The 26,304-nt window shown below is 40.2% G+C and overlaps 1 protein-coding gene across 2 annotated transcripts in view; it reads left to right on the forward strand.

The window, feature by feature from the left end:
• The window catches only part of TANC1 (tetratricopeptide repeat, ankyrin repeat and coiled-coil containing 1), an 84,482-nt gene that overhangs the window by 17,112 nt on the left and 41,066 nt on the right, over window positions 1-26,304 (forward strand). For both annotated transcript variants that reach the window (XM_053471869.1, XM_053471871.1), the window contains exons 2-3: window positions 17,635-17,711; window positions 24,945-25,133. In XM_053471869.1, coding sequence (XP_053327844.1) covers window positions 17,651-17,711; window positions 24,945-25,133 — 250 coding nt within the window. In that variant the 5' untranslated portion in view covers window positions 17,635-17,650. The remainder of the gene's footprint in view (window positions 1-17,634; window positions 17,712-24,944; window positions 25,134-26,304) is intronic.

Genomic DNA, 26,304 nt, shown 5'->3' on the forward strand with positions numbered 1-26,304 from the left:
TGCGTAACGTTTATGATCCTCGAGACTCGGTGCTCCGGGGCTTATATTTCAAACGTTATATATTCACCCGGGAAGAACGAGACGTGTTTGTTACGGTCTGTGTGTATAATTATCCGTTTCCTGGGTGCGATCTGTTTGCCGTGCTGCGTAATTAAAGATCGGAGTCAGGAGGCCAAGAGACGTCTGTATGATATGCAGTCAGCAGCACCTTTTTGCTTTGCTTCACCTAATAAAGTGCTACTTTAATCCATTGTACAGCGCTGCCGAACATGTCGGCGCCATATAAAATAATAAATAATAATGCATATGATAGCTGTGTGGCCCCTTTACATTTTTTGTGATGTCCCCCTTGTAAATGCAGAATCCCCCGATATGCCTTTGTCGCTTTGCTCACAAACCCCTGCTCTTTATCGGTGACAAACCACCTGGGGCCTAGATGTGGTATGTCACCGACAGGAGTATTAATCCATTTGTCTCACAATATAAGTTTAGTATTTTGTGTTATCACAACTTGTGCGTTGATGTTTAACTCATGAAACAAAACATATCCGTTGAAATATCCACTTTAGAGGCATTGTTTGATACATTGTCTCCAAGTCCCCAAGTACATAGCGGATGGCCAACCATGAGATGTTTTGAGGTTCCTCCATCCACCTTCTGCGAGGATCTGACTTCTAATTATATTTTTCACGTTACTCTACAACTAACAGACACAAAATTGAGTAATAGCCCAGACCTCTTCCCATCTACCGGTATGTCTGGCAGGAAATTGTTACCCCAGAACCAAATATCCTTTGTTTTAACTTTACATACATAACATGCAAACCGTACTCTTTACAGTACGAGGATATGGAGTTGGCTCGTGGCCGGCAATTGTTTTGGTCAAATAAAAGTCTCGTGCTTTTAGTTTAGTGTCTCAAGCAAAATGGTTTAATCCAATCACTCTGAATATTTATATTTATAACCCATTCTGTAAATCTCATAAAACCTGTTTAATATTAATTGCAATATCAATCTGCTCTGGCTAACAATAGGCACATCAGCTACAGTAATAGCTCACAGTGTTTCAGTTCAATACCGAAGAAGTAAGAGGCCCAAAGAGAAAGAGAGAGAGAATAGAAGATCAAAGTAATTAACATTTCTTTATTAGAAAGATTCTTTTATCCTTTATATTCATAGACAATATCATTCCGAACCCTTTTATAATATATGTATTTACTTTACAATGTTAAATGGAAAGGCTGATCTGTATTTATTGGCGTTTTTGTGTTTCCCTGGGGGAACGGTCCAATTTGTTTAATAGACGAGGCCTCTATAGTGAGCGGCATTGAAATTGCTTCCAGTCTTTCAGTACCTACTAAATAAAAAAGAAATAACGTAGAGAATGCTGTTTGACTTCTGCAAGGGTCAGTCGAGAGCTTTCTAAATCACTTCGTAATTTAAAGTAGATTTATTTATTTTTTGTACAGTCTGAGGCCAGCGTAATTAACAACAGATGATTTCAGATGTCGGAATATTCTTATTTATTTATGAGGCCATCACCCATCAGTAATGTACGGCAATAAGTTATGGTATGTTAAACACATTCATACCCTTGGTCTAAACCTTTGCAGCCTTCACATGATGGATACAAATCCCAAGCATTCATGGGCCAGTAACAGGTCGGAATGCTGGACGTTTCTATCTGATCTGCTGGTTCGCACACCTGTTTGCAAAGGAGAAAAATTCAATGCTGCTTTGTGATCCCCCCCCCTCCATCATCTTGCATTCAAAGGTTTAATATGTAGAAAGTTGGTATGATCCAAAAAGCAAAGACTAGATGGGCCCACTGGATCTTCATGGCACTTTATGTATCAATAGTAATTTATATTTAATTATTCAGTTATTCGATGATGAAATAATAAAGTGCCAACGCACGGCTAGCCCCGGCCCCTACGCACGGCTAGCCCCGGCCCCTACGCACGGCTAGCCCCGGCCCCTACGCACGGCTAGCCCCGGCCCCTACGCACGGCTAGCCCCGGCCCCTACGCACGGCTAGCCCTGGTCCCTACGCACGGCTAGCACCACCAACATGTTACTGTTGGCCCTGCTCCTTCCTAAAGCCACTCTGTTTTTGAAGACCTGACTTTAATGTTGCAGAAATCCCACCTTGGTGTCCCCTTCCTGGTTAATTAACCCTTGAATTCTGCAAACCAAGGAACTTTTTGGGCAAAATCAGACAGGGAGCTCTGGCCATTTTTTGGGGCCATGTTGGGCCGACCTGTGTCTATATAATACCCATGTCTTGACTGTACCAATGATTGCTGCTTTGCGTTCCTAAGATAGTAATCTCCAAACACACTGCCAGAATTAGATTGATATAGCCATCGAGGTCTGCGATCCAACCTACTGAAAGCTTTTGAAAAGTAAAGGAAATATCAATCACTTCTTCCAACACATTTCTCGTGGAGCAGGCAGCGCAGGGATTAAGATCGTCACACCGTATAAACTTTGGCTAACAACAATTTGAAGGTATTTTGGCTCTTGGCGAGTAATTTGATAATTCCATTGGTGATCTCTCAACACAGTAGTTATTGTCAGGGAAATATGATACGGCTTGAAGAATACTAATTAAATGGGTTTGCAAATTATTGCTGTGTTAACCGTGCCTTAAAAGAAGCCTTTATAATGATCCACGAAAGAATTCAGGAGTTTTACCCCAAGAGGGTAGAGGTTGTGGGGAATTCGTTAAATGTGAGTTTAATTTTCCTTTTGCAAGCCAAAGTATGGATTTATTTTCATTTTGGTTACATTTTACTTTAACCCTTAATAAGTCAAAACATATTTTCAGGTTTATTGACAAATTTGGACATGTGGCAAAAACAAATCATATTTTAAAATTGTGTGTGTGTGTGTGTGTGTATATATATATATATATATATATATATATATATATATATATATATATATATATAATGTATATGTGTGTGTTTGTATTTATATACAGCTGATCTCTACATGTGTTCACTATTGTAATGGAGGTGTCCAGATTTTATTATTATATTATTTTAACCATTTGAATGCAGGAGGGGTGTTGTAACTGGTTCTCAGGCAGTGGATCTACACTACAGAGCATTTGGATGCAAGGAGGGCCTGCTCGCTTGGCCCAAAGATTAGTGGCATTTCACCCAAGTGGAGCTAAGCCCCCCATGCGCTCCCCCTGCAAACATCTGCTTAAGCCGTAGAAAAGTAGCAGTGTCCCCTGCCAGCTCAGTGGCGGCTGCCTAGTTAGCGTATGGTAGGACCCTAAGAGGTTCTGCAGCAGCTCTGCGTTGGCATTGCAATGAACAAGCGATTCCGCATGGCAGCCTAAGCTGTTTAAGTTTCTTCGAACCACTGGGTTTCCCACTCACAACGCCATTGATACAGCTTCTCATACCTCCGCTCATTGTAACAGAAGATAAATCGCAGAGTCTCACAGTCCAAATATAGACAGGGCAGGCTCAGCGCGATTACCCCCCCTCCATAGTTGTTTGCGTTGCGGTCCCTTTAAGGCAGTCATGACAGCGTACAGGATGGATATTACATCATGTAACAGGAAGAATAGCTGTAAATCACCGTCCTCCATAAAACACGAGTCGGCATTGTGCTTATAATCTCTGTAAAGCACAAGCGAGAAGTACTGACTTAGATCTGTAAGAGCAGGCAGACGCACACCTTCCTTTTTCTGTAGCTCTAGACAATAGAAAGATGAATGACTACATGAATAATTACACAAATCTCCCTTTTCTTACATCTGGTTTTTCTTTTACTTTACAGGATAGGCTATTCTTTTTTCTCTTTTGACAAATCCCTGAATTTATACAAATACAACATAATTACTGCTAAACTTTGGGTATAACCTGCACATGGTTACTGTGCGTACAGCCTGTCGATGGCACTTGGGTAGTTTTCATTTTCTGGAATAAAGATTTTTTTTTTCTTAGCACTTTTTGCATTATTGTAACAGATGCATATGAGAAATGCATTAAAGAGTTAACTAGCTGGGGTTCAGGAAGAGAAAATCTAAAAAAGGACATCTAAATTCCATTGGGGGGAGTGAATTCTGTCCTGAAAAGAGAAACCGGTTCACCGGAGATGACATTGTTTCTATATGTATTTCTGTAACTTCCTTGTATGCTGCAGACTATTGTGGGCATGTTAAATAATATCCCCTATATATTGTTTCCTAAATGTTTATTTCTAACTTTAGGCCATGAAACATGTAACAACAATACTTCCTGAGAATACTTACTGATAGCTGAACACTATTGTAGAGGAAATAATATATATATTATATATAGAATTCCTTATATTTCAAGGATTTTTAGTCTCCAGTTTTATATTACAGAGAAGTTGGTTTTCGAGATAAAACTTTGTACCTTTTGTCAAATATTTTCATTATGGTAGGTACTAAATATCATTACTGCAGCTTCTGTGCCACTGTGACAGGAAAGCGTTCTAATTGAAATCAATGGGGATGCTTCCCAATAATACATAACGTGGGTCTTGTTACCCCCCATAAAAGTGCTAGCTGGCGGTAAGGAAATCTTGTGTCAGGAGATGGGTGGGAGATCTGCATATGGGGGGATTCTGCAAGAACCATGTATTTCATGAACACAAGGGACCTCCCATGTATCCTATGCATTAAAGTCTATATGATAGCTGGGGTGTCCCTCTAAATTCTGCAGAGTCAGTGGAACGTCTCTCCTAAAAGGTTATGTTAAATAAAAAAGATTTATAATGCATAAAAGAATAAGATATGGATAATAATCTATAGGCAGCTTGGCTTCTTTTAAACGTAACAAAGACAACATTTTCAGAATCCTAAAATACTTTTTCGAAGTCCAATCGACGTAAAACACAACAAAAAGTATGAATTATATTCTCTTGAGGGACTGACCGAGTTCATCGATGAATCAATAATTCCTGTATACGTGATTTTTTTATGTTTTCACTTTTATCACTTTTATCTCATGTCACAGCAGGCTGTATGTGGATGATGGGAGTTATAGCCCCCTGTTTCCATTGCCAGTTTAGCATAGATCAAGGTGGTCCTAAATTAATAAGGCTTTTACTTGTGCACAAAAAAACCCTCTCGCTCTGAAGATTAGTCCACATGCTTGTGCTTTATTTGACTTTATGAAGACTTGCCGAGAGGAACAGGATATTTAGTTAACAAGCACAGCGCCCCAGGCCTGCTCTAGTTTTTCATTAAAAAGAAAAAGAAAACTATATAAAGGAATTTTTCTGAATATAATCCCTTCCTTCGCAGTCTAATCAGAAAGTTATTTTCAATAATAAAGCATGATTGCAAAGCCTTTGAATAAAAGCTGGATTCTATTACACGCACACGCATACACACATACATATATACATACACACACACACATACATACACGCACGTATGTTTTCAGCTTAATCGCTGGCATCTGATGCATACTCTCTTCAGTCACAAGAAACGCATATCCCCACCTACCAGATTTATTAAAGAATCCTAATACTAACCGTAATGGTCCATCCGACAATTACTGTACATAGAAGATGCAGAGGCGCAGCCCCATCAACGAAGATTGCATATGAACTTTTGCAATTTGCACTCAGGGTTTGCAATTCTAACACTTTGTCTTCTTCTTCAGCACCCCTCATATTTCTACAGACTATCGTTTTTAACCCTTTATAACTCGTGTACAATCATAATTAAGTTTGCTTTTCACAACGCTAATTGTTAGCAGCCAAAACACATCAAATTGACCCACATTTTCAATTAAATCGTGCAGCCCATATTAGTTTTTAAACCAAATTTTATTGAAAGATGGAATAATAGCTGGCCATTTTAATTGGAGCTCAGTTACCAAAGCCGGTTGTTCTAAAAGCTACGTCACAAACATTTCCCCTTCAGTTCTCTATAGGAGGAAAGTTAAGTAACTTTGTGAACCATATTTCTTGACCTCATCTGTGTCTTAATCAGAGGGGTACAGCTTATCATAGAGAGTATAGTCGAAAGTTGTGTGGGAATTATCCATCCTCGTAAACCAATAAGCGATCAGAAGCATCAGTCCAGCCAGGATGCCTCCTCCAATGAACCCGATGAGGATACCATTTACCAGAGGCAAGACCCAAGCTGTTGGGCTTCGAGTATAGGGAGGAAGCTGCTCTCTTTCGACAATTAGTTCCCAGTCTTCTTCATCGAAGCTGGTTAAGTCTTTCTCTATGCGTGAAAGTCCTTCAATGTCGTTCTCATGAAGTATAAGTGGTGACTTTAAGTTTTTCGAGGATTCGTGATAACTTTCCACGTACTTCCTGAGCTCCAGAAGCTTGTCCTCATTCATGTTCCTCTCCAGTTCTCTCGCCATATCTGAGCGTCCCACCATAGTCAAAGCAGTTGAGATGTGATCCCAGTAAGCAGTCTCTCCTTGGGTCTCAATCCATTGCTTTAATGCCTCCTTGCACTGTTCCGTAGTCACAATCTCCCTGCGCCTGCGTCTGAGTCCCTTCTCTGGTTCAGACAGGGAATTGATCAGTTTGTTAAGATCTGCCTCAGGTTTCTTGATTCTTTCGTAGAAATCTTGGCATTGACGCGGTGTAAGGAGTTGGGAGATGCGCATAATCATGTGAGGCCCTATATCCTCTGATGCTGTGTCTTCGCATGAAGCGTAAAATAGGAAAGATAGCAATAATGCTAGTCTCCAGTAAAGACACATTGCTGATGTTCTTCTGTAAAGTCTTCTCCTCAGAGAAAAGAAGCTTCTCCTTTCAACACTGACTGATCTCAATAACCAGTGTTAAAAAAGCACCAATGTAGACAAAAAACACCAGTATCGCTTTGTGCTTCGCACGTCGTCACCTGCTCTGTGAGCAATGACTTGTTTATGAATTTCACCCTGTACTCCTCTCATCTGCTCTTTATGACATCACAATGCAGCTGCTGGGTTGCTTTATGACATAACAGACAGGGTCTTGAATAGGCCACGCCCACTGACTGAGGCTTTTTTGACACTAAATATTTCAACTCCATTATAGTGTTTCCAATTAAATAAATACATTTGCCTGTTTCTAGCGGTGTCGGGGTTTAAATGATCTCACTGTATTAACACCTGCCCTCCTGGTGGGGATAATAATAGCTTTTATTATCATGTCAGTCAAATAAGGAATGCCATTGTAATGGAGATAAGTGTACAATGACACATGTTAATGTAAATAAAAAGTTTTTTATTCTGCTGTTTGTTTTTAACACCCAGTTTGTTCATTAAATGATTTTAAACAAATGCACCTTTAAGACATTATGGAAAACATAAGAAATGCATATATATATATCCCCTCCTTCCAGATTTATTAAAGAAGATTTATTAAAGAATCCTAATACTAACCGTAATGGTCCATCCGACAATTACTGTACATATAAGATGCAGAGGAGCAGCCCCATCAACGAAGATTGCATATTAATTTTTACAATTTGCACTCAGTTATTGCAATTCTAACACTTTGTCTTCTTCTTCAGCACCCCTCATATTTCTACAGACTATAGTTTTTAACCCTTTATAACTCATGTACAATCATAATTTAGTTTGCTTTTCACAACGCTAATTGTTAGCAGCCAAAACACATCAAATTGACCCACATTTTCAATTAAATCGTGCAGCCCATATTAGTTTTTAAACCAAATTTTATTGAAAGATGGAATAATAGCTGGCCATTTTAATTGGAGCTCAGTTACCAAAGCCGGTTGTTCTAAAAGCTACGTCACAAACATTTCCCCTTCAGTTCTCTATAGGAGGAAAGTTAAGTAACTTTGTGAACCATATTTCTTGACCTCATCTGTGTCTTAATCAGAGGGGTACAGCTTATCATAGAGAGTATAGTCGAAAGTTGTGTGGGAATTATCCATCCTCGTAAACCAATAAGCGATCAGAAGCATCAGTCCAGCCAGGATGCCTCCTCCAATGAACCCGATGAGGATACCATTTACCAGAGGCAAGACCCAAGCTGTTGGGCTTCGAGTATAGGGAGGAAGCTGCTCTCTTTCGACAATTAGTTCCCAGTCTTCTTCATCGAAGCTGGTTAAGTCTTTCTCTATGCGTGAAAGTCCTTCAATGTCGTTCTCATGAAGTATAAGTGGTGACTTTAAGTTTTTCGAGGATTCGTGATAACTTTCCACGTACTTCCTGAGCTCCAGAAGCTTGTCCTCATTCATGTTCCTCTCCAGTTCTCTCGCCATATCTGAGCGTCCCACCATAGTCAAAGCAGTTGAGATGTGATCCCAGTAAGCAGTCTCTCCTTGGGTCTCAATCCATTGCTTTAATGCCTCCTTGCACTGTTCTGTAGTCACAATCTCCCTGCGCCTGCGTCTGAGTCCCTTCTCTGGTTCAGACAGGGAATTGATCAGTTTGTTAAGATCTGCCTCAGGTTTCTTGATTCTTTCGTAGAAATCTTGGCATTGACGCGGTGTAAGGAGTTGGGAGATGCGCATGATCATGTGAGGCCCTATATCCTCTGATGCTGTGTCTTCGCATGAAGCGTAAAATAGGAAAGATAGCAATAATGCTAGTCTCCAGTAAAGACACATTGCTGGTGTTCTTCTGTAAAGTCTTCTCCTCAGAGAAAAGATGCTTCTCCTTTCAACACTGACTGATCTCAATAACCAGTGTTAAAAAAGCACCAATGTAGACAAAAAATACCAGTATCGCTTTGTGCTTCGCACGTCGTCGCCTGCTCTGTGAGCAATGACTTGTTTATGAATTTCACCCTGTACTCCTCTCATCTGCTCTTTATGTCATCACAATGCAGCTGCTGGCCAGGCTGGGTTGCTTTATGACATAACAGAATGGGTCTTGAAAGAGCCACACCCACTGACTGAGGCTCACTGTTTTTTTGACACTAAATATTTCAACTCCATTTTAGTGTTTCCAATTAAATAAATACATTTGCCTGTTTCTAGCGGTGTCGGGGTTTAAATGATCTCACTGTATTAACACCTGCCCTCCTGGTGGGGATAATAATAGCTTTTATTATCATGTCAGTCAAATAAGAAATGCCATAGTAATGGAGATAAGTGTACAATGACACATGTTAATGTAAATAAAAAGTTTTTTATTCTGCTGTTTGTTTTTAACACCCAGTTTGTTCATTAAATGATTTTAAACAAATGCACCTTTAAGACATTATGGAAAACATAAGAAATGCATATATATATCCCCTCCTTCCAGATTTATTAAAGAAGATTTATTAAAGAATCCTAATACTAACCGTAATGGTCCATCCGACAATTACTGTACATAGAAGATGCAGAGGAGCAGTGAGCTCCAGTGTCCAAAGCAGCTCCAGCAACGAAGATTGCATATTAATTTTTACAATTTGCACTCAGTTATTGCAATTCTAACACTGTCTTCTTCTTCAGCACCCCTCATATTTCTACAGACTATAGTTTTTAACCCTTTATAACTCGTGTACAATCATAATTTAGTTTGCTTTTCACAACGCTAATTGTTAGCAGCCAAAACACATCAAATTGACCCACATTTTCAATTAAATCGTGCAGCCCATATTAGTTTTTAAACCAAATTTTATTGAAAGATGGAATAATAGCTGGCCATTTTAATTGGAGCTCAGTTACCAAAGCCGGTTGTTCTAAAAGCTACGTCACAAACATTTCCCCTTCAGTTCTCTATAGGAGGAAAGTTAAGTAACTTTGTGAACCATATTTCTTGACCTCATCTGTGTCTTAATCAGAGGGGTACAGCTTATCATAGAGAGTATAGTCGAAAGTTGTGTGGGAATTATCCACCCTCGTAAACCAATAAGCGATCAGAAGCATCAGCCCAGCCAGGATGCCTCCTCCAATGAACCCGATGAGGATACCATTTACCAGAGGCAAGACCCAAGCTGTTGGGCTTCGAGTATAGGGAGGAAGCTGCTCTCTTTCGACAATTAGTTCCCAGTCTTCTTCATCGAAGCTGGTTAAGTCTTTCTCTATGCGTGAAAGTCCTTCAATGTCGTTCTCATGAAGTATAAGTGGTGACTTTAAGTTTTTCGCAGATTCGTGATAACTTTCCACGTACTTCCTGAGCTCCAGAAGCTTGTCCTCATTCATGTTCCTCTCCAGTTCTCTCGCCATATCTGAGCGTCCCACCATAGTCAAAGCAGTTGAGATGTGATCCCAGTAAGCAGTCTCTCCTTGGGTCTCAATCCATCGCTTTAATGCCTCCTTGCACTGTTCTGTAGTCACAATCTCCCTGCGCCTGCGTCTGAGTCCCTTCTCTGGTTCAGACAGGGAATTGATAAGTTTGTTAAGATCTGCCTCAGGTTTCTTGATTCTTTCGTAGAAATCTTGGCATTGACGCGGTGTAAGGAGTTGGGAGATGCGCATGATCATGTGAGGCCCTATATCCTCTGATGCTGTGTCTTCGCATGAAGCGTAAAATAGGAAAGGTAGCAATAATGCTAGTCTCCAGTAAAGACACATTGCTGATGTTCTTCTGTAAAGTCTTCTCCTCAGAGAAAAGAAGCTTCTCCTTTCAACACTGACTGATCTCAATAACCAGTGTTAAAAAAGCACCAATGTAGACAAAAAACACCAGTATCGCTTTGTGCTTCGCACGTCGTCGCCTGCTCTGTGAGCAATGACTTGTTTATGAATTTCACCCTGTACTCCTCTCATCTGCTCTTTATGACATCACAATGCAGCTGCTGGCCAGGCTGGGTTGCTTTATGACATAACAAAATGGGTCTTGAAAGAGCCACACCCACTGACAGGCTGACTGTTTTTTTGACACTAAATATTTCAACTCCATTATAGTGTTTCCAATTAAATAAATACATTTGCCTGTTTCTAGCGGTGTCGGGGTTTAAATGATCTCACTGTATTAACACCTGCCCTCCTGGTGGGGATAATAATAGCTTTTATTATCATGTCAGTCAAATAAGAAATGCCATTGTAATGGAGATAAGTGTAGAATGACACATGTTAATGTAAATTAAAAGTTTTTTATTCTGCTGTTTGTTTTTAACACCCAGTTTGTTCATTAAATGATTTTAAACAAATGCACCTTTAAGACATTATGGAAAACATAAGAAATGCAGATATATATCCCCTCCTTCCAGATTTATTAAAGAAGATTTATTAAAGAATCCTAATACTAACCGTAATGGTCCATCCGACAATTACTGTACATAGAAGATGCAGAGGAGCAGCCCCATCAACGGAGATTGCATATTAATTTTTACAATTTGCACTCAGTTATTGCAATTCTAACACTTTGTCTTCTTCTTCAGCACCCCTCATATTTCTACAGACTATAGTTTTTAACCCTTTATAACTCGTGTACAATCATAATTTAGTTTGCTTTTCACAACGCTAATTGTTAGCAGCCAAAACACATCAAATTGACCCACATTTTCAATTAAATCGTGCAGCCCATATTAGTTTTTAAACCAAATTTTATTGAAAGATGGAATAATAGCTGGCCATTTTAATTGGAGCTCAGTTACCAAAGCCGGTTGTTCTAAAAGCTACGTCACAAACATTTCCCCTTCAGTTCTCTATAGGAAGAAAGTTAAGTAACTTTGTGAACCATATTTCTTGACCTCATCTGTGTCTTAATCAGAGGGGTACAGCTTATCATAGAGAGTATAGTCGAAAGTTGTGTGGGAATTATCCATCCTCGTAAACCAATAAGCGATCAGAAGCATCAGTCCAGCCAGGATGCCTCCTCCAATGAACCCGATGAGGATACCATTTACCAGAGGCAAGACCCAAGCTGTTGGGCTTCGAGTATAGGGAGGAAGCTGCTCTCTTTCGACAATAAGTTCCCAGTCTTCTTCATCGAAGCTGGTTAAGTCTTTCTCTATGCGTGAAAGTCCTTCAATGTCGTTCTCATGAAGTATAAGTGGTGACTTTAAGTTTTTCGCAGATTCGTGATAACTTTCCACGTACTTCCTGAGCTCCAGAAGCTTGTCCTCATTCATGTTCCTCTCCAGTTCTCTCGCCATATCTGAGCGTCCCACCATAGTCAAAGCAGTTGAGATGTGATCCCAGTAAGCAGTCTCTCCTTGGGTCTCAATCCATTGCTTTAATGCCTCCTTGCACTGTTCTGTAGTCACAATCTCCCTGCGCCTGCGTCTGAGTCCCTTCTCTGGTTCAGACAGGGAATTGATCAGTTTGTTAAGATCTGCCTCAGGTTTCTTGATTCTTTCGTAGAAATCTTGGCATTGACGCGGTGTAAGGAGTTGGGAGATGCGCATAATCATGTGAGGCCCTATATCCTCTGATGCTGTGTCTTCACATGAAGCGTAAAATAGGAAAGATAGCAATAATGCTAGTCTCCAGTAAAGACACATTGCTGATGTTCTTCTGTAAAGTCTTCTCCTCAGAGAAAAGATGCTTCTCCTTTCAACACTGACTGATCTCAATAACCAGTGTTAAAAAAGCACCAATGTAGACAAAAAACACCAGTATCGCTTTGTGCTTCGCACGTCGTCGCCTGCTCTGTGAGCAATGACTTGTTTATGAATTTCACCCTGTACTCCTCTCATCTGCTCTTTATGACATCACAATGCAGCTGCTGGGTTGCTTTATGACATAACAGACAGGGTCTTGAATAGGCCACGCCCACTGACTGAGGCTGACTGTTTTTTGGACACTAAATATTTCAACTCCATTTTAGTGTTTCCAATTAAATAAATACATTTGCCTGTTTCTAGCGGTGTCGGGGTTTAAATGATCTCACTGTATTAACACCTGCCCTCCTGGTGGGGATAATAATAGCTTTTATTATCATGTCAGTCAAATAAGAAATGCCATTGTAATGGAGATAAGTGTACAATGACACATGTTAATGTAAATTAAGTTTTTTTATTATTATCTTTTATTAATATAGCGCCAACATTTTACGCAGCGCTTAATACAATACATATATTTAAGGGGTCTGACAAGACGATAATTGACAGGCTAAGACAAACCGATACATTAGGTGGAGAGAGTTCTGCTGTTTTTTTTAAACACCCAGTTTGTTCATTAAATCATTTTAAACGCACATTTAAGACATTATGGAAAACATAAGAAATGCTTTAGGGGACAGCATTCCATCATTATACCTCATGTGCAATACCGGTGGGGAGGGTTTCTGCCACTTCGCTGACCCCGTAACGCTTTTAATTGACCCAGCACTTTTTTATGACGGGAGGCAGCAGGGAGCGAATATTCGATAACCGGTTTCTTTTAGAAATTTGCCACCATATGTCACCTAAGCGGCTGACTACACTGCCGTGTACCACCGCAACCCCAGAGGTCTTTTCCCGAGCTTGACAGCTACTTAATGGTAGGTTAAAAGTCAAGCTTATGTAAAGACGGCGGTGAATTGGAGAGCCGTTGGATTGTTGCTGTAGGCAACAGACCATTTACAGCACATTGCAACATAGTGTATAAATATGGCCCTACTACACCATATATTTAGCCTGAAATTTAGACTAGACTTGGAGAATCTAATTACACATAATATAGCTTCGTGCCAGAAACCCAGCAGAGGCCATATATTGCACCAAAACACTACAGTCAAATTACATTATTTCTGTTACTCTGTGGGGGTCCGCAAAACCCAAGCACAGTTGGCTCAGGAAAGTTAAATGAAAATGTCCATCTAAGTGTATGTTTTACATTTTTAAATTATAGTCTTTAGTTGCCGTTGCCAAAATCGCACACAGTTACACAACATGACTCACAGCGAGGGCAAGTCCTGCTGATGAAGCGGATTGCGAGTTATCTCCGTGTGGATGTTCTGCAGATTGGACCTCGGGAATTATTTTAATTATGGCTCTGCTGTCCCGCGATCCTTTAATTACCGCACAGAGAAGACCCTTGCCAAGTTCTTTGCTGTTGGAGGGGAAAAAGAGCAATTTTTCTCCAGACCAAACAGTGCCAGTGACCATGACAAGTTGGAGAGGTTACAGGGAGGCTGACGCTTTATAACATTCCAACATCTAAACTTTTTAATTAATGTCTGCTAGATCGTCAGTCTGCTGATTGCATGTATTACGTAAGAACTGTCTGGAAGTTCTTTTAAGGGGACAGCTTGGAAAGGTAAAAATGTTATCGGTCTACTTTCTTGGATGGCTGGGGAGAAGAAGACAATTATAAATTATTCAGAACATTGAACATGTACACATCTGTCAACTCGTGGGGCAGAAATACATGGAAATGTTTTGTTGTCATTCATACTAACAGAGTATGTTGGCTAATGTTTTAATAAATTGTCGGTTCGGTGGTTATTTTTTCTACACATGCTTAATGTAATCCAGAAACAGTAGACTTGAGGATCCATCCGAGTTTGGGCCAGAGATTGGTTTCATGGTCTTATTTATTTAGATTGTGGACAGATTTCTTTATGCTGCTTGGCGGTATTGCTTAAGTTAGGGTCTGCCAATGGGGCACATGTGAGGATTAGTGGGCTTATTCTCTGTCCTCCCTCTGTTGTAACAGTAAGAGTTTGATTTACTGCATTCATCTTCTGTACATCAATCAGTAGAACCTTCTCCATCCCTGAGTTGCTCACTGGAGAATAAAGTTACTAAGTGTGTAAACAAGTTGTATTGTATATCTAGTAAATTGGCTACTAAACCCCTTACGCTGCGATTAGTGAGTAAAACACACCTATGGTTTATTCACTGAAGTGTAAGCAACTCTCCTGCTAACTCCCATGTAAGTGAATAAGACCCATTATGGCTGCCTGATGATACAGACTGTGTAGAGGATCTTGATATTTGTACGCCCATCTGCCTAGATTAGTGGTAACAATGTTATCGTCGTTAATACGTTTTTAAATGAACATCTCCTCTCAAATGCTATTGCATTGGGTATTTTGTCTGCTTGCACTGATAAAGGATTCCTTGGCCCCGCCAGTGACGGTATAAGTCTTGGGCCAGTGAAAAACCTTTCAAAATCTGTAACTTGTGCTTTTGTCCAGATGAAAGTATCACTAATTGAGGGTCACCTTGTTTGACCTTGCACCCTCCTTCAAAAAGCATGTGCCCGGTGCAGACGATAATGTCATGGAAGTAAGTGGGATCATTTGATACTTTAGAGTGGACTTTCTTTGTGGCATTTGATGGATTTTCAGACAGTGTGACCGGAACATGGTAACCCGGAGCACACGCGTGAATTGGCCCCGACTCGTCTCATTTCATTCACTGAGCCATGGCCCCTCACCTGGGCACTTTGGTCTGTGCAATGGGAATGGTTGAATTTTCCACTGAATAGTATCAAAAGAAAGAAAGCAATTTATCAGTTGCTTATGGGAACTGTAGCCAGATGCTGGAGAATTATTTAAGGCATTCCATTGTTACCAGCATTCGTAAGCAGTTTCAATAATCACTTTTCAAGATCACTTTTGCTCGAAGTACAAAGAAGTATTTGCCGAAGGGCAAGGTGTAAATGTTAATAGTGTGAGAAGAGATATCTGAGAAGAAAGTGTCAGAGACTCCTGCATTTGCATAGCACCTTTTAAGAAGCACTCCAGTACAATGTTAAATGCATATTGAAGTCAATTTTGCATGGACACTGGTGCATTTTTCTGCATGCAAATTGGTGCAGGCATTTTTTAGTTATTAGCATTATAAACTGAGACTGCTGTTTAATTTAACTCCTCCCCCTGACGCCTCCACTAAAAGCAGGGGGCATACTGCAATATGCTTCTCGCACATGCTCAGTAGAACCCACATTCTGATCAAAGTCTTGTTTTCTGACACTGACAATGTATTTGTTTAATAATAAACAATATTAAATAATAATCGTTTTCCACTATAGCATTGACCTTGCATGCGTTTTGTCAACTAGGTTACTATATAAATTTGTACCCTTTCACATGAATGGAAGAAGAAAGGAGAAAAAAAACATACAAAATGAATTATCGGTTTGGAGAATTTATGGGTTTTTTCAATGCATTTTTACTAGCGGTGCAGCAGATTGCAGAACTGATTTTTTTTCCTGGTTCCTTTTTATGTCACGGAAACAGATATAGTTTATTAGAAAGAACAGGAACATATGTCACAGCCCTCTGGATCCCTCGAGCAATGGAACATTTGATAATATTAAACAGATCAGACTCTCCTTCTATGCGTTTTGATCTCCGGCTTTGTGTTCTTATAGCGTTGGTCTAATGCCAAGCATTTTATTTCTTCACCAAGCTTCTAAGCAAATGATCCGTGCTGAGCCCCCGAACCCTGATAACATGTGGTATGCAGAGAACGCAGTATATGTTTTTTTTTTTTTCACCGTTTTAATCTTTTTTTTAATGTTTTACAGAGCACTACTCTGATAACGTATTTTTTCTTTAATTCTACGTTTTAAAGACTTGCTGACTTGAGTAACTCTCACAGATATGGGATACACTGGTGTTTGGAGGCTTTCTACTTATGACCGATAAGAGCTATTCTGATGGTTTTCCAGTGCATTAGGCATTTATCGTTTTAATCAAAAATGTAAAAAGCTTGAATGCTTTCTTCTTCTTTTTTTGGCATCTTATACAAAAATGCATTTATTTTTGCCCTTCACGCTCTCTACTCTTATCTTTGCGTGAGAACTACAATCATGGTGTCCAGATTTCTGCATCTGAGCAAAATTACATTTTAGTAAATAGCGGGCTTATGGCACATAGTCCTGTTTAACCTGAAATACATTAAAGCTGAGATAGCTGTTGTTTTTACAAGACAGTTGGAGTTTCTTAATGTAAGTTGTAAGCGTTATTGTTCTGTACCCGTTTCTGGTTTAAATAGAGAGTGTTTAACTGATAATGTCGCTTTATGCTCCCTAAACCTTTCTGAGGCTACTTGCTGCTAGATTTTAGCAGATAAAGACGCTTTTGTGCTTCTACTTCTTTCATCAAGGACATCTGGAGTTCTCGCTAGGGATGTATCAGAGTTAAGGCTAATGAGTGTCTCTATGAGTCCTCTACTGGGGACCACACAATAGCAAGATCTCTAGCAACATCTCCAAGTCGCTGTATGACAATGTTCGCAAAATATAAGTGAGAAATGTGGTGATGGATTAGCTTTTGCTGAGTTTTGCTGCCATTAACGTTTGCATTGCGGACCACAGCGGTGATGATTTTTTGCAAACATTCCACTACTATTTTTGTAGGGGAAAGATAAGTCCCTTTTGCGTTCCATTTGTATTAACATGAGATAAAGGGCTCAAACCACTGGTATTTGGCCGATTAAAATTATAACCAATCACATAAACACCCAAACATCAAGCACTTCATTCAATCATGACCCTAGTCCTGAAGGACCTGTAACAGTTTAGTGGACTTTGCCTTTGATGCCCCACTCCTCTGCCCCATTATGTAGCATGAAAGCTTCATTGATTGAGCTTCCAAATCCCAAGAGAGCCGCTTCTAGTTTTACTGAATCGACCTTGGTGTCGTTAATGGGCAGGTGACCTCTTCCGTCGGCCACGAACTGCATCGGTGTAACATGACATCTGGTTTAACAGTTTCCATAAAACCCGACCTACTAAGAGTAGAATGAATTCCCAAGCCTATTATGGCTTTGTGACTGTTATATTTAGCATGTGTGAATATATACAAGTACAATACTTATAACAAAACCATTTTTTTTCCTCTTCAGGACAAAGAAAGGAAAAATGTTGAAGGCCGTTCTGAAAAAGAGCCGGGAGGGCGGGCGACCAGGCAAGAAAGACTCAGGTTTGTAGTATACCAGAGCAGTTATGGTTTTAATTAAAGTAGTTGTTTTTACAGAACATAGTTTATGGAGCATGTAAACGGCAAGAAGAATTCTAGAATGTGTTCTTTTTTTTTTGTAAGCAACATGTTTTTGTCATTTGTTCCAAACGAGTTGAATCCCATTAAAAAAGTATTGGGTATTTTAAATGACTGCTCAACTTTTTATGATTAACTACACAATAGAGAGAAAGCATAATGTGGGGAATGGTCACCCCGCAGTGCTTGGGCACACATGACCAGATACTGGGATTTAGCTGACATGGTAGCCATCAGAAAACGAATAAGCAGTGTTTCCAAGCTTTGGAGAAATACTGTTAGATAGTTGGCTTCACCGTTCTCCGTGCTTCTTGTGTAGTTTAAATTGGTCTCCTAGAACGTTGGAGCCATCAACTTATTGGACATCATAAGCAATCAAAACCATCCCTTTGAGGACTAGAGTGACGTATATTGTTCAATAATGGATTCTGTGTTATTAAATAACCCGCGTGTAGGATAGAAATAAACCTTTCTTTCCGTTCAGTAAACCTGCCGTGGAGACCATTTGGGAAAGGTGTTATTAGGCTACATAAAAAGAGCACGCTTTAAAAAATGATCTCTGGAATAGAAGAGCCTCACACAACCTTGTAGCCTGTTGAGCGAGATGCTATATATAGGCACTAATCGCTCTTCCCCTGTCTAGGACGCCGTCTCGTACGCTTTTTCTTTTGGAAATAAAACTCTGCGAGAGCTGAACAGCTGTCAAAAACCATGAAAAGAAGTAATGTAATATTGGCGCAAAACCAAAATCATTTATCAGGTGTGAAAATGGAGATCGGCGGTAGGAAGGGTAGCTTTCGGAAAACATCTGTCCAGCAAAACATCCCCGTATGCTCTCAGTGTGCCTGTGTAATTATTGCATACGAGGCATCAGAAAGATAGCGGAAAACCTAACCCTATGCAACGTTAAACGGTGACACAAGATCAGGCATAGGCACCAATGTTACTCAAGGTGGCCGTTTACAATTCGCCGCCCCAAGGCATGTTCTTTTGGGGTAGATTCGTGAAGAAAGAGTAGAATTTCTGCACCTCTTTCTATGCAAATCTATCTGCATTAATTTGGTCTCTTGTGACACTTCTGCAAATGGCGGCAGCTCTGCCCTTTTGTGAAGGACTGGATCAGCCTTTCTGCGGACGAAGAAAGAAGACACGGGGAGAAGCGAACAAAGAAAGCAGACACAGGGAGAAGCAGACGAAGAAAGTAGACAGAAGAACAAGAAGAGGCAAGAGAACAACTTAATGTTTTTCACGTACAAAAATACAACTGGACTTGTCTAGTCGTTTATAAAAGTGTATCCTTCCAGGGCGACAGAAAATCATCTAAGTACCTGATAGTGTGACAAAAAGTATATCAATACCATGTTTTATTAACCTTTTACAGTTCCACTGTTGGGACAGCGTTGGTAACAATCCTTTCAGCTTTGTGTCCTGTTCGGCCCCTTGGTGTAGTATTGTGAGGGTTGATAAAGCAGCAGGGGTTGTGTGAGTCTGTTACAAGCAAAGTTCAGATCTTTTCCTGCAGCCTTTGCAGCCTACAGTAACTTAATATAAAAAAAAATTCCTAGAACAAAACTTCCTTTGTTTAATTTGAAGAACGTCTCACTGTTCCTGGCTTGTTCTGTGATGCTTTGCCCAGTTCTCTATGGCTGTAACCAATTATGGCGCAATACCCTCCCCAACTTCTACCGATACGAAACAATTGTACGACACAGGGCCGCATTTATATCGCTGGCTTCAAAGCTCTGTTTCTGAGCCATTCATTGTTGTTTTGGGTTCTTCTTATGTAACTCCTTGAAAATTAATTATTCTGCTGCCACATCGGATTCTATTTGGCTTTAATATCATGTTAAAGTAGCTTGTGATGTTTTAACCCATGTTTCAGATACAAAACATATTACGCAAGCCAAGGTTATGTATACGGTTTAGATTGAAATGAATACTATATATATATATATATATATATATATATATATATATATATATAGTTTGTGGTAGGGGTTAAAACCGTGAAGGACACTTTTACTATCCCGCGTTATTCGAAAAGCTACAGTAAATTATTTCAGGTAAACGCAGACTAAGGGTGTAGTTGCTTAATTATTATTAATTCTTTTTTTAATATAGCACCTTCCTATTCTACAGTGTTGTACAATGAGGCTTATAAGGTCTTATTCCACTAAAAAGCATTATTTTTTACTTTCATACATCCCCTGCTTTTTCAGCAGGAATCATGTGTGAACTCGCCTCTAGTATGTCACATTATTGAATCAGAGAAAGCTGACATGACACGACATGAGGACAGAGCTTGGTCACACCATAAACTCATGAGTCAGGTAATGACTCATAAACAGACGAAATGACTCGTCAGCCTTGTTAGTGACCGGTGTCTAGCGCTTCGAACTTAAAGACAAAGCAGAGAAAAACATTTATTACACTTTGTATGATTTTGTGGGCTTTTTTACATTACATTTTATCTGAATCTTTGTAGTTTCACCATTTGTACTTTTGATATGTTAATTGGGTGCCAAACATTCCAATGCAGTATGCCACACGTAGTTGATAATGCCAAGTAAGCTCGGTTAAGTAGACATTTAAAGCAACTGTATAAAACTCAAGGATGCTTGTGTCCCTGTCACCAACCTCCCGGCCGATTATAGGCTGTTTATAGGACCTTAAACACGTCACGGGACGCAATGGATAGAAATGGTTTCTCTGAAAGAACAGTTTTAATTTCTTTGACTTTTGTGGCTAATCTGGGCCCGCTGCATGTTGACAGAAGACGTATACGTCGCACGTTTCTATGATTCCATCACCAGACTTGGGACTCTCTGGGTTTGGCTCGGGGTCTCTGGTTGAAGCTCCAGTCTCCGGGCCACTTTCCTCTGTCTGAGGCTAGGCACGCCCCTACGTGTGACTAGTCCAACCTATGCATGCCTTACCACGCCTCCACATGTAGCTAGCCCCACCCACACACAAAGCCACTCCCCCAGAAGAGGCAGATGCTGCTACTTAAACTAAGTTCAGCTTGGCCAACTTTGAAATAGAGAAATTTCTTTTAGATATCGTGTTGTGGTTACATCACAGGACTTCCAGATCTTCTCAATCTCATTAGTATCAGTTTGGGTTAGCCAACTACGCATGGACAGTTTATTCCAAGACCCAAATCCCATCATTCCCAGGACCACTGCTGGAAGCGCCGGCATCTATTGGAGGAACCCAAACATTTAATAAAAAAAAGAAAAAAACATAATAGTGTCGGTGATAGGTATCCGTGAAAGGCGTTTGCTTATTTGTTTCTTGGAACGTGATCCGTTGCCTCTTTGTTCTAAACCATGTGGAACAGTAATTGATGGTCTATTTCCCGTGTTGCGCTGCTCCTGTGTACCACTTAGATCTCCTTTTCTAGTCAAATTGGAGAATTAAGGTTGGGGTTAGCAAGTACCAGTAATTTAGCTCAGAGTTACATGCACAGCGCCAATAAGGTAATAAATATCTACAGGAAAGGGTCTTGTTACTGTGGCCCCCGAAGCCATCTGGTATAGAAAAAGGCTTTGATTTATTATTTGAAACCATTCTTTACGTGGCCCTTGTACAAAAGAACGATCAAAGTCCCCACAAGGTTTCTGCTATACCAGCCTCATTAGACATTGTCAAACGTACCTAATAAATTCTACTCGGCATCGCTTTCTCTTGAACCTCCTCGTTCACGCTGTGGTTTCTCCTGAACCGTAACTGGGAAGAATGTGATTCTCATAGAGTTTCATGTGTCCCCTGGGGCACCGTGAACTGACGTTTCCACTTGTGATTAGTGAATAATATTTAAATGTAAAATATCACATACATAGAAGCGACCTTCATTATTATTAATGGTTTGATATTCTCAGTGTGTTTCAGGGAACAAGGTTGTGATTGTTTATACGAGGCTGCCGTTTCCACGTGTCACATTCAATCGTTAAAGTTCCGCTTATGGTTAGTAAAGCATATGGCGGTGATTATGCGTTTATATGATCTTACAAATAGAACGCTTTCTTCTGCATACCAACAGACTACCAAAGCCCAGCGGACAATACATGAGCAAGAATACCGGGCTTGTGTGCGTATCTTGTGTTGCCCCCTGTGTCTTGGCCAAAGTATGGGGCCATTTGTATGAGGTCCCCATGCTGGACCAGATAAATCTGCTTCTCTTTGGGATTCCTCAATGTTTTTAGGTGAACGTTATTTGCTTTTGAGGCCAGGGCGCCTCCTAAATTCCATCATTTGTAAAACGAACTGGCAAGGAAATGTCACGGCAAGATTAATCACCGCTGAATGTACACACGATATTGTGTTTATTCAAGGCACGCATAATACACGCAGGATGCCATTGTACCCGAGCACCGTTCGGAAATATTGACATTGTTGCTATAGATGTTTGCCAGACTTGTTACTGGGGAAATGGCTTGGTTTCCAGCTCTGGAGCTCTGATAAAATGCCGTGAGATACCTAGGTGGATGGAGACGGAGCTCTGACATTAACATGGAAGAGTCTCGATTGGGATAACACAGCGGCGGGAAGGGAGCCAGTGGAATTTGTGAGATGCCATTGGAGGGAATCTATTGGAAAGAATCATAGAAAAGCACAAAAAAAACAGTGCGCGACTCCAAAAAAAAAAGCAAAAGGGATGGGGGGGGTCTGCATTTTCCACCTGAGAAGCAGACACTGTGTCGCCTCTAGCGCTGCTTGTCACGCGGGGGATATTTCAATCGTCTGAATTAAAGGGTATAATTGGGTATAATTGCCAATATAAAGCACACGCTTGCAGCCTTTTTTTAATCTGATTTACCTGGATGTTGACAGTAAAATGATGTGAGTGGTTTGAGCAGGACCCTTCCAACCTTACGCTTTTGTTATGCAATCTACTACTTGCTCTGCCCTGTTCCCTCATTGTACTGCACTTCGGAATATAACTTGAGTACATTTGTAAAACCAGTCAGGGGGGCTCGCCAACTATGACAAGGCGAGGATTATGGGAGTTGGGGTTAGTGAAGCTTTTATGTGATTTTTGTTTTTTTATGGATTTTTTTTTTCCACACTTGGATTATTTCCCTCTGACTTTTGGGAACCAAGCTCTTATAATGAAAATCCATGCCGTGTATATAATTCTCTTCTGTTCTTGAGCGGGCGCACAGATACAGAGTTTAATACGTGTAACAGGCCGAGGGAGAGAGAACAAAGGGGGTCACTTGATCTCCTCTTAGTCACACTTTTAGAAGCAGCGGAAAAAACCCAAGGATAAAAATGCTATCTAAGTGAATTTTAATTCTATTGTTTATCCAAATTCCTTTTGTGTTAACAGAAAACTCCCTGAATACTAACATTATGAGAACTTTTTCCAGCAGAATAATAAAAGCCTTTGGTGACCCTGATCACCAATTAACTGGGATATCGTGTTTATTCTTTCAGTGAAACTATTTTCAAGATAGAAAAAAAGATGGAGGATTTATCCTCAAACTATGCGTTTTTTTGGATACGGTTTCATATACGATTAAACTCATTCATCTGCACCCACCGGCTCCCCAAAAATCAATCAGTACAAAAGCATTTATATATATATATATATATATATAAGGCAAATCTACTAGATACATATCTTGACTCTAAACAGTAGAATGGCTCGGTCTTAATCACCTAGTCGGACACTGACTGGTATAACGTATCGCTTACTTTAACACCAGCATCCAGTATAATAAACCTGTCGGTTGACATGGGTGTCCAAAATGTTTTGAGTTTTATCTGTGTGTTTGGAGAGGAGCGTTGGCTCCATTCTTGGGTCTCGGCCAAGCCAGAATTAGATGGCTCTGTCGGGAAATGTTTGGGGGGATTGGGGGGAGACCGGGAGACGTAATGCTAGATAAAACAGACGTGGATGGTAAAAAAAAAAAAAAAAAAAAAACTATAGGCAGCCACTTTGCTTGAGTTTATTTTATTTTTTTAGATTTATTTTCCCATCCCTCCGGTAAATCTTTCACCACTTCTTCAGGTTCAGGGGCAAACATTTTCTTCGGTATAATAACATGAGCCGTGTATTGTATTTTTACACGCTCTGCTTCCCGACGCAAATGGATTTCCTCCCCTCTCTTACTTCCTTTTTCTAAGGAACTACAAATCTTACGCTACTTTTGCTCTTATTTTACTGTACGCCTGGGACGCGGTTCTTTTATTAGACTTTAGATTTTGGAGACTGAAAGTTGCAGAGCCAAGAACTTCTATATTTGTAGAACTCCTCGGCTTAAGTGCGCATTCCGATAAACTGCTCTGCCCTATAAACTGCTCTGCCCGGACATTTAAACCGAATTATACGCTGTAGTCTGCTGGTTTCATTATTATTGTAACGGGAAGCCCCTCATACTAGCCCCTCGTCATGGCTTCTTCTTAAGGGTAAGGTCCTGGTTCCGTCTTATGGAAGCTCCTGGCTTGGCTACCAGTCAGCGCTCGTAACAATAATAAATCATGACAATTATCGCTAACTTGTAAAGTGCTAATATATGTTGCAGCGCAGTTACAAAAGTCAATGTATGAAACCCAACGGTGCAAAGTTGGGGGCATTGCGTCATTATTCTAGAATGCGGTGGGAGAGTTGAGTGTATGCAAAGATAAATGAAGACCTCAAACATGGCCACTGTCCTATAAGTCATGGCTTTTTTTTGGTGGTTCGGTATTTGTATATGTATCTCCATGGCAACCGTGAAATTCTCTAAGTGGACTATCCCTAAGGGGTCATTATTTGGAGACAAAACTCTCAGGATTATCTGGCCCCAAGGCTTAGCTGTCAAAGATGAGAAGATGGTGAGGGAAGAAAATTGACACACTCTTAATCCCATCGTAACCTCTTCTAAAAACACTTTTATTGTGTTTACGCCAACAGGAGAACCTTTTTTTCTAGCATTTAACCTATTAATTACAAGGTCATCTTTAATGTATGGGAATGTTGGCTCATTTGACAGATTATTCTTACCTTTTACCAGAAAAAAAATCCATATGTTTCTTTTGTATAAAAATGTAAATCTGTAAATATAAACTGATGTTGTTGGTCGTTTTTTTTTTAAGAAAAATGAATAAATCTTGAATGCGATGGTTTGATATTTGATTCTTATGATTCTGTTTTGGTTCTGTTTCGTTTAGTTGATGAGAGCCCACAGAATATGTTGTTCACCGGTCACAATGCAGATTTTCCGATGGGTAACCCATGCATACAAGACGATTCGTACAGAATGGGGTTCTCGAGAGGAGTTTCCGTGTCGTTACCGTCATCACCGCTGCTTCCTCGTCAGACGTACTCCGTGCAGCAGTGCAGTCACAAGAAATCGCCAGGTACGCTTTTGTAGTTTCTGAGTTATCTTCCACAATTATTTCTCATTTTGATTAAAAAAAAACCTTAGATTCAGTTTCACAGAAAACCTATACTTTAAATGATATTTTGCGTATTGAATTTTCAATTATACTTAAATTAAGTGACAGGAAGTGATGTTAACTAGAGTAACAAAAAAGGAAGTGATTAGTTATGCAGGTTTGGCATTGCATGCCTCTGAACATGATTCTGACGGGGTAAGAATTCCCCTAGATATCTCTACGACAATCACATTGGAAGTTCCAGTTGGTTGTGTTAAATCTCTTGTGTATTGTGGGTCTTCTATAGGCTGCGTTTGGCTTGTTATGCGGTGAGGAATGTCAGGTTTGTGAAGCTCTGTAAGCCAAGAAGATCGACCTGATACATTTTTGCATTCCGATGTCTGAGATTTGATACTTTTGGTAATATAGTCGTTCTGCCTATCTGAAAAGTTGTCCTACTTGTCTAAGTATTATCCCTGCATATACAGCTACAGTCTTCGGATATCAACCTGGAATGTTACCAAGAAGTGAGGTTACCGGAGGGCTGTGAGGGATGACAGTTGCCCCATTAGGCAGTTTTCTTTTTTTGCCTCCGACATGTTGCTTGTGGCTTCTCATAGAGTCGTTGGTGCCTAGTATGACACACACACAAAAAAAAAAACATTCTGGGGGAGTGGCTTTGTGAAGGGGCAGGGCTAGCTTTATGAATTGGAGGGGCTATGCCCAGAAAACCTTTTATGGGGAGGAAGTGGGAGGGAAGTGGGCATGGCCTTCTAGGAGACCCGTGGAGTGCTCTTGTGGAGACTCCGGGTCAGTCCCAGAAAGTTATGGGAGTTTTGCATGGTGTGTGTTGTATGATGATTGTGCATGGTGTTGTGTTGTATGATAAATGTGTTCCGAGTTTCTACATTACCGGCCCTTAGGGGCGGCCAAAAGGTTGCTGTAAAGAGTCTTATTGTCCTTTTTATTGCACGGATCAAGTAGAATGAATGCTTTCATCCCCATGAACAATGCTTCATAACCTCTAAATAACATTGATTGTTCGAGTGTCAATAACAGGATTATTTAATCTTTATAATACAGTAATACAATATTACTTAGTTTACTTAGACTTTTAATACTATTTTTGTATATCTGTATATGTCACAAAAAC

The sequence above is a fragment of the Spea bombifrons genome, chromosome 7, assembly GCF_027358695.1.
Source record: "Spea bombifrons isolate aSpeBom1 chromosome 7, aSpeBom1.2.pri, whole genome shotgun sequence".
NCBI lineage: Eukaryota > Metazoa > Chordata > Amphibia > Anura > Pelobatidae > Spea > Spea bombifrons.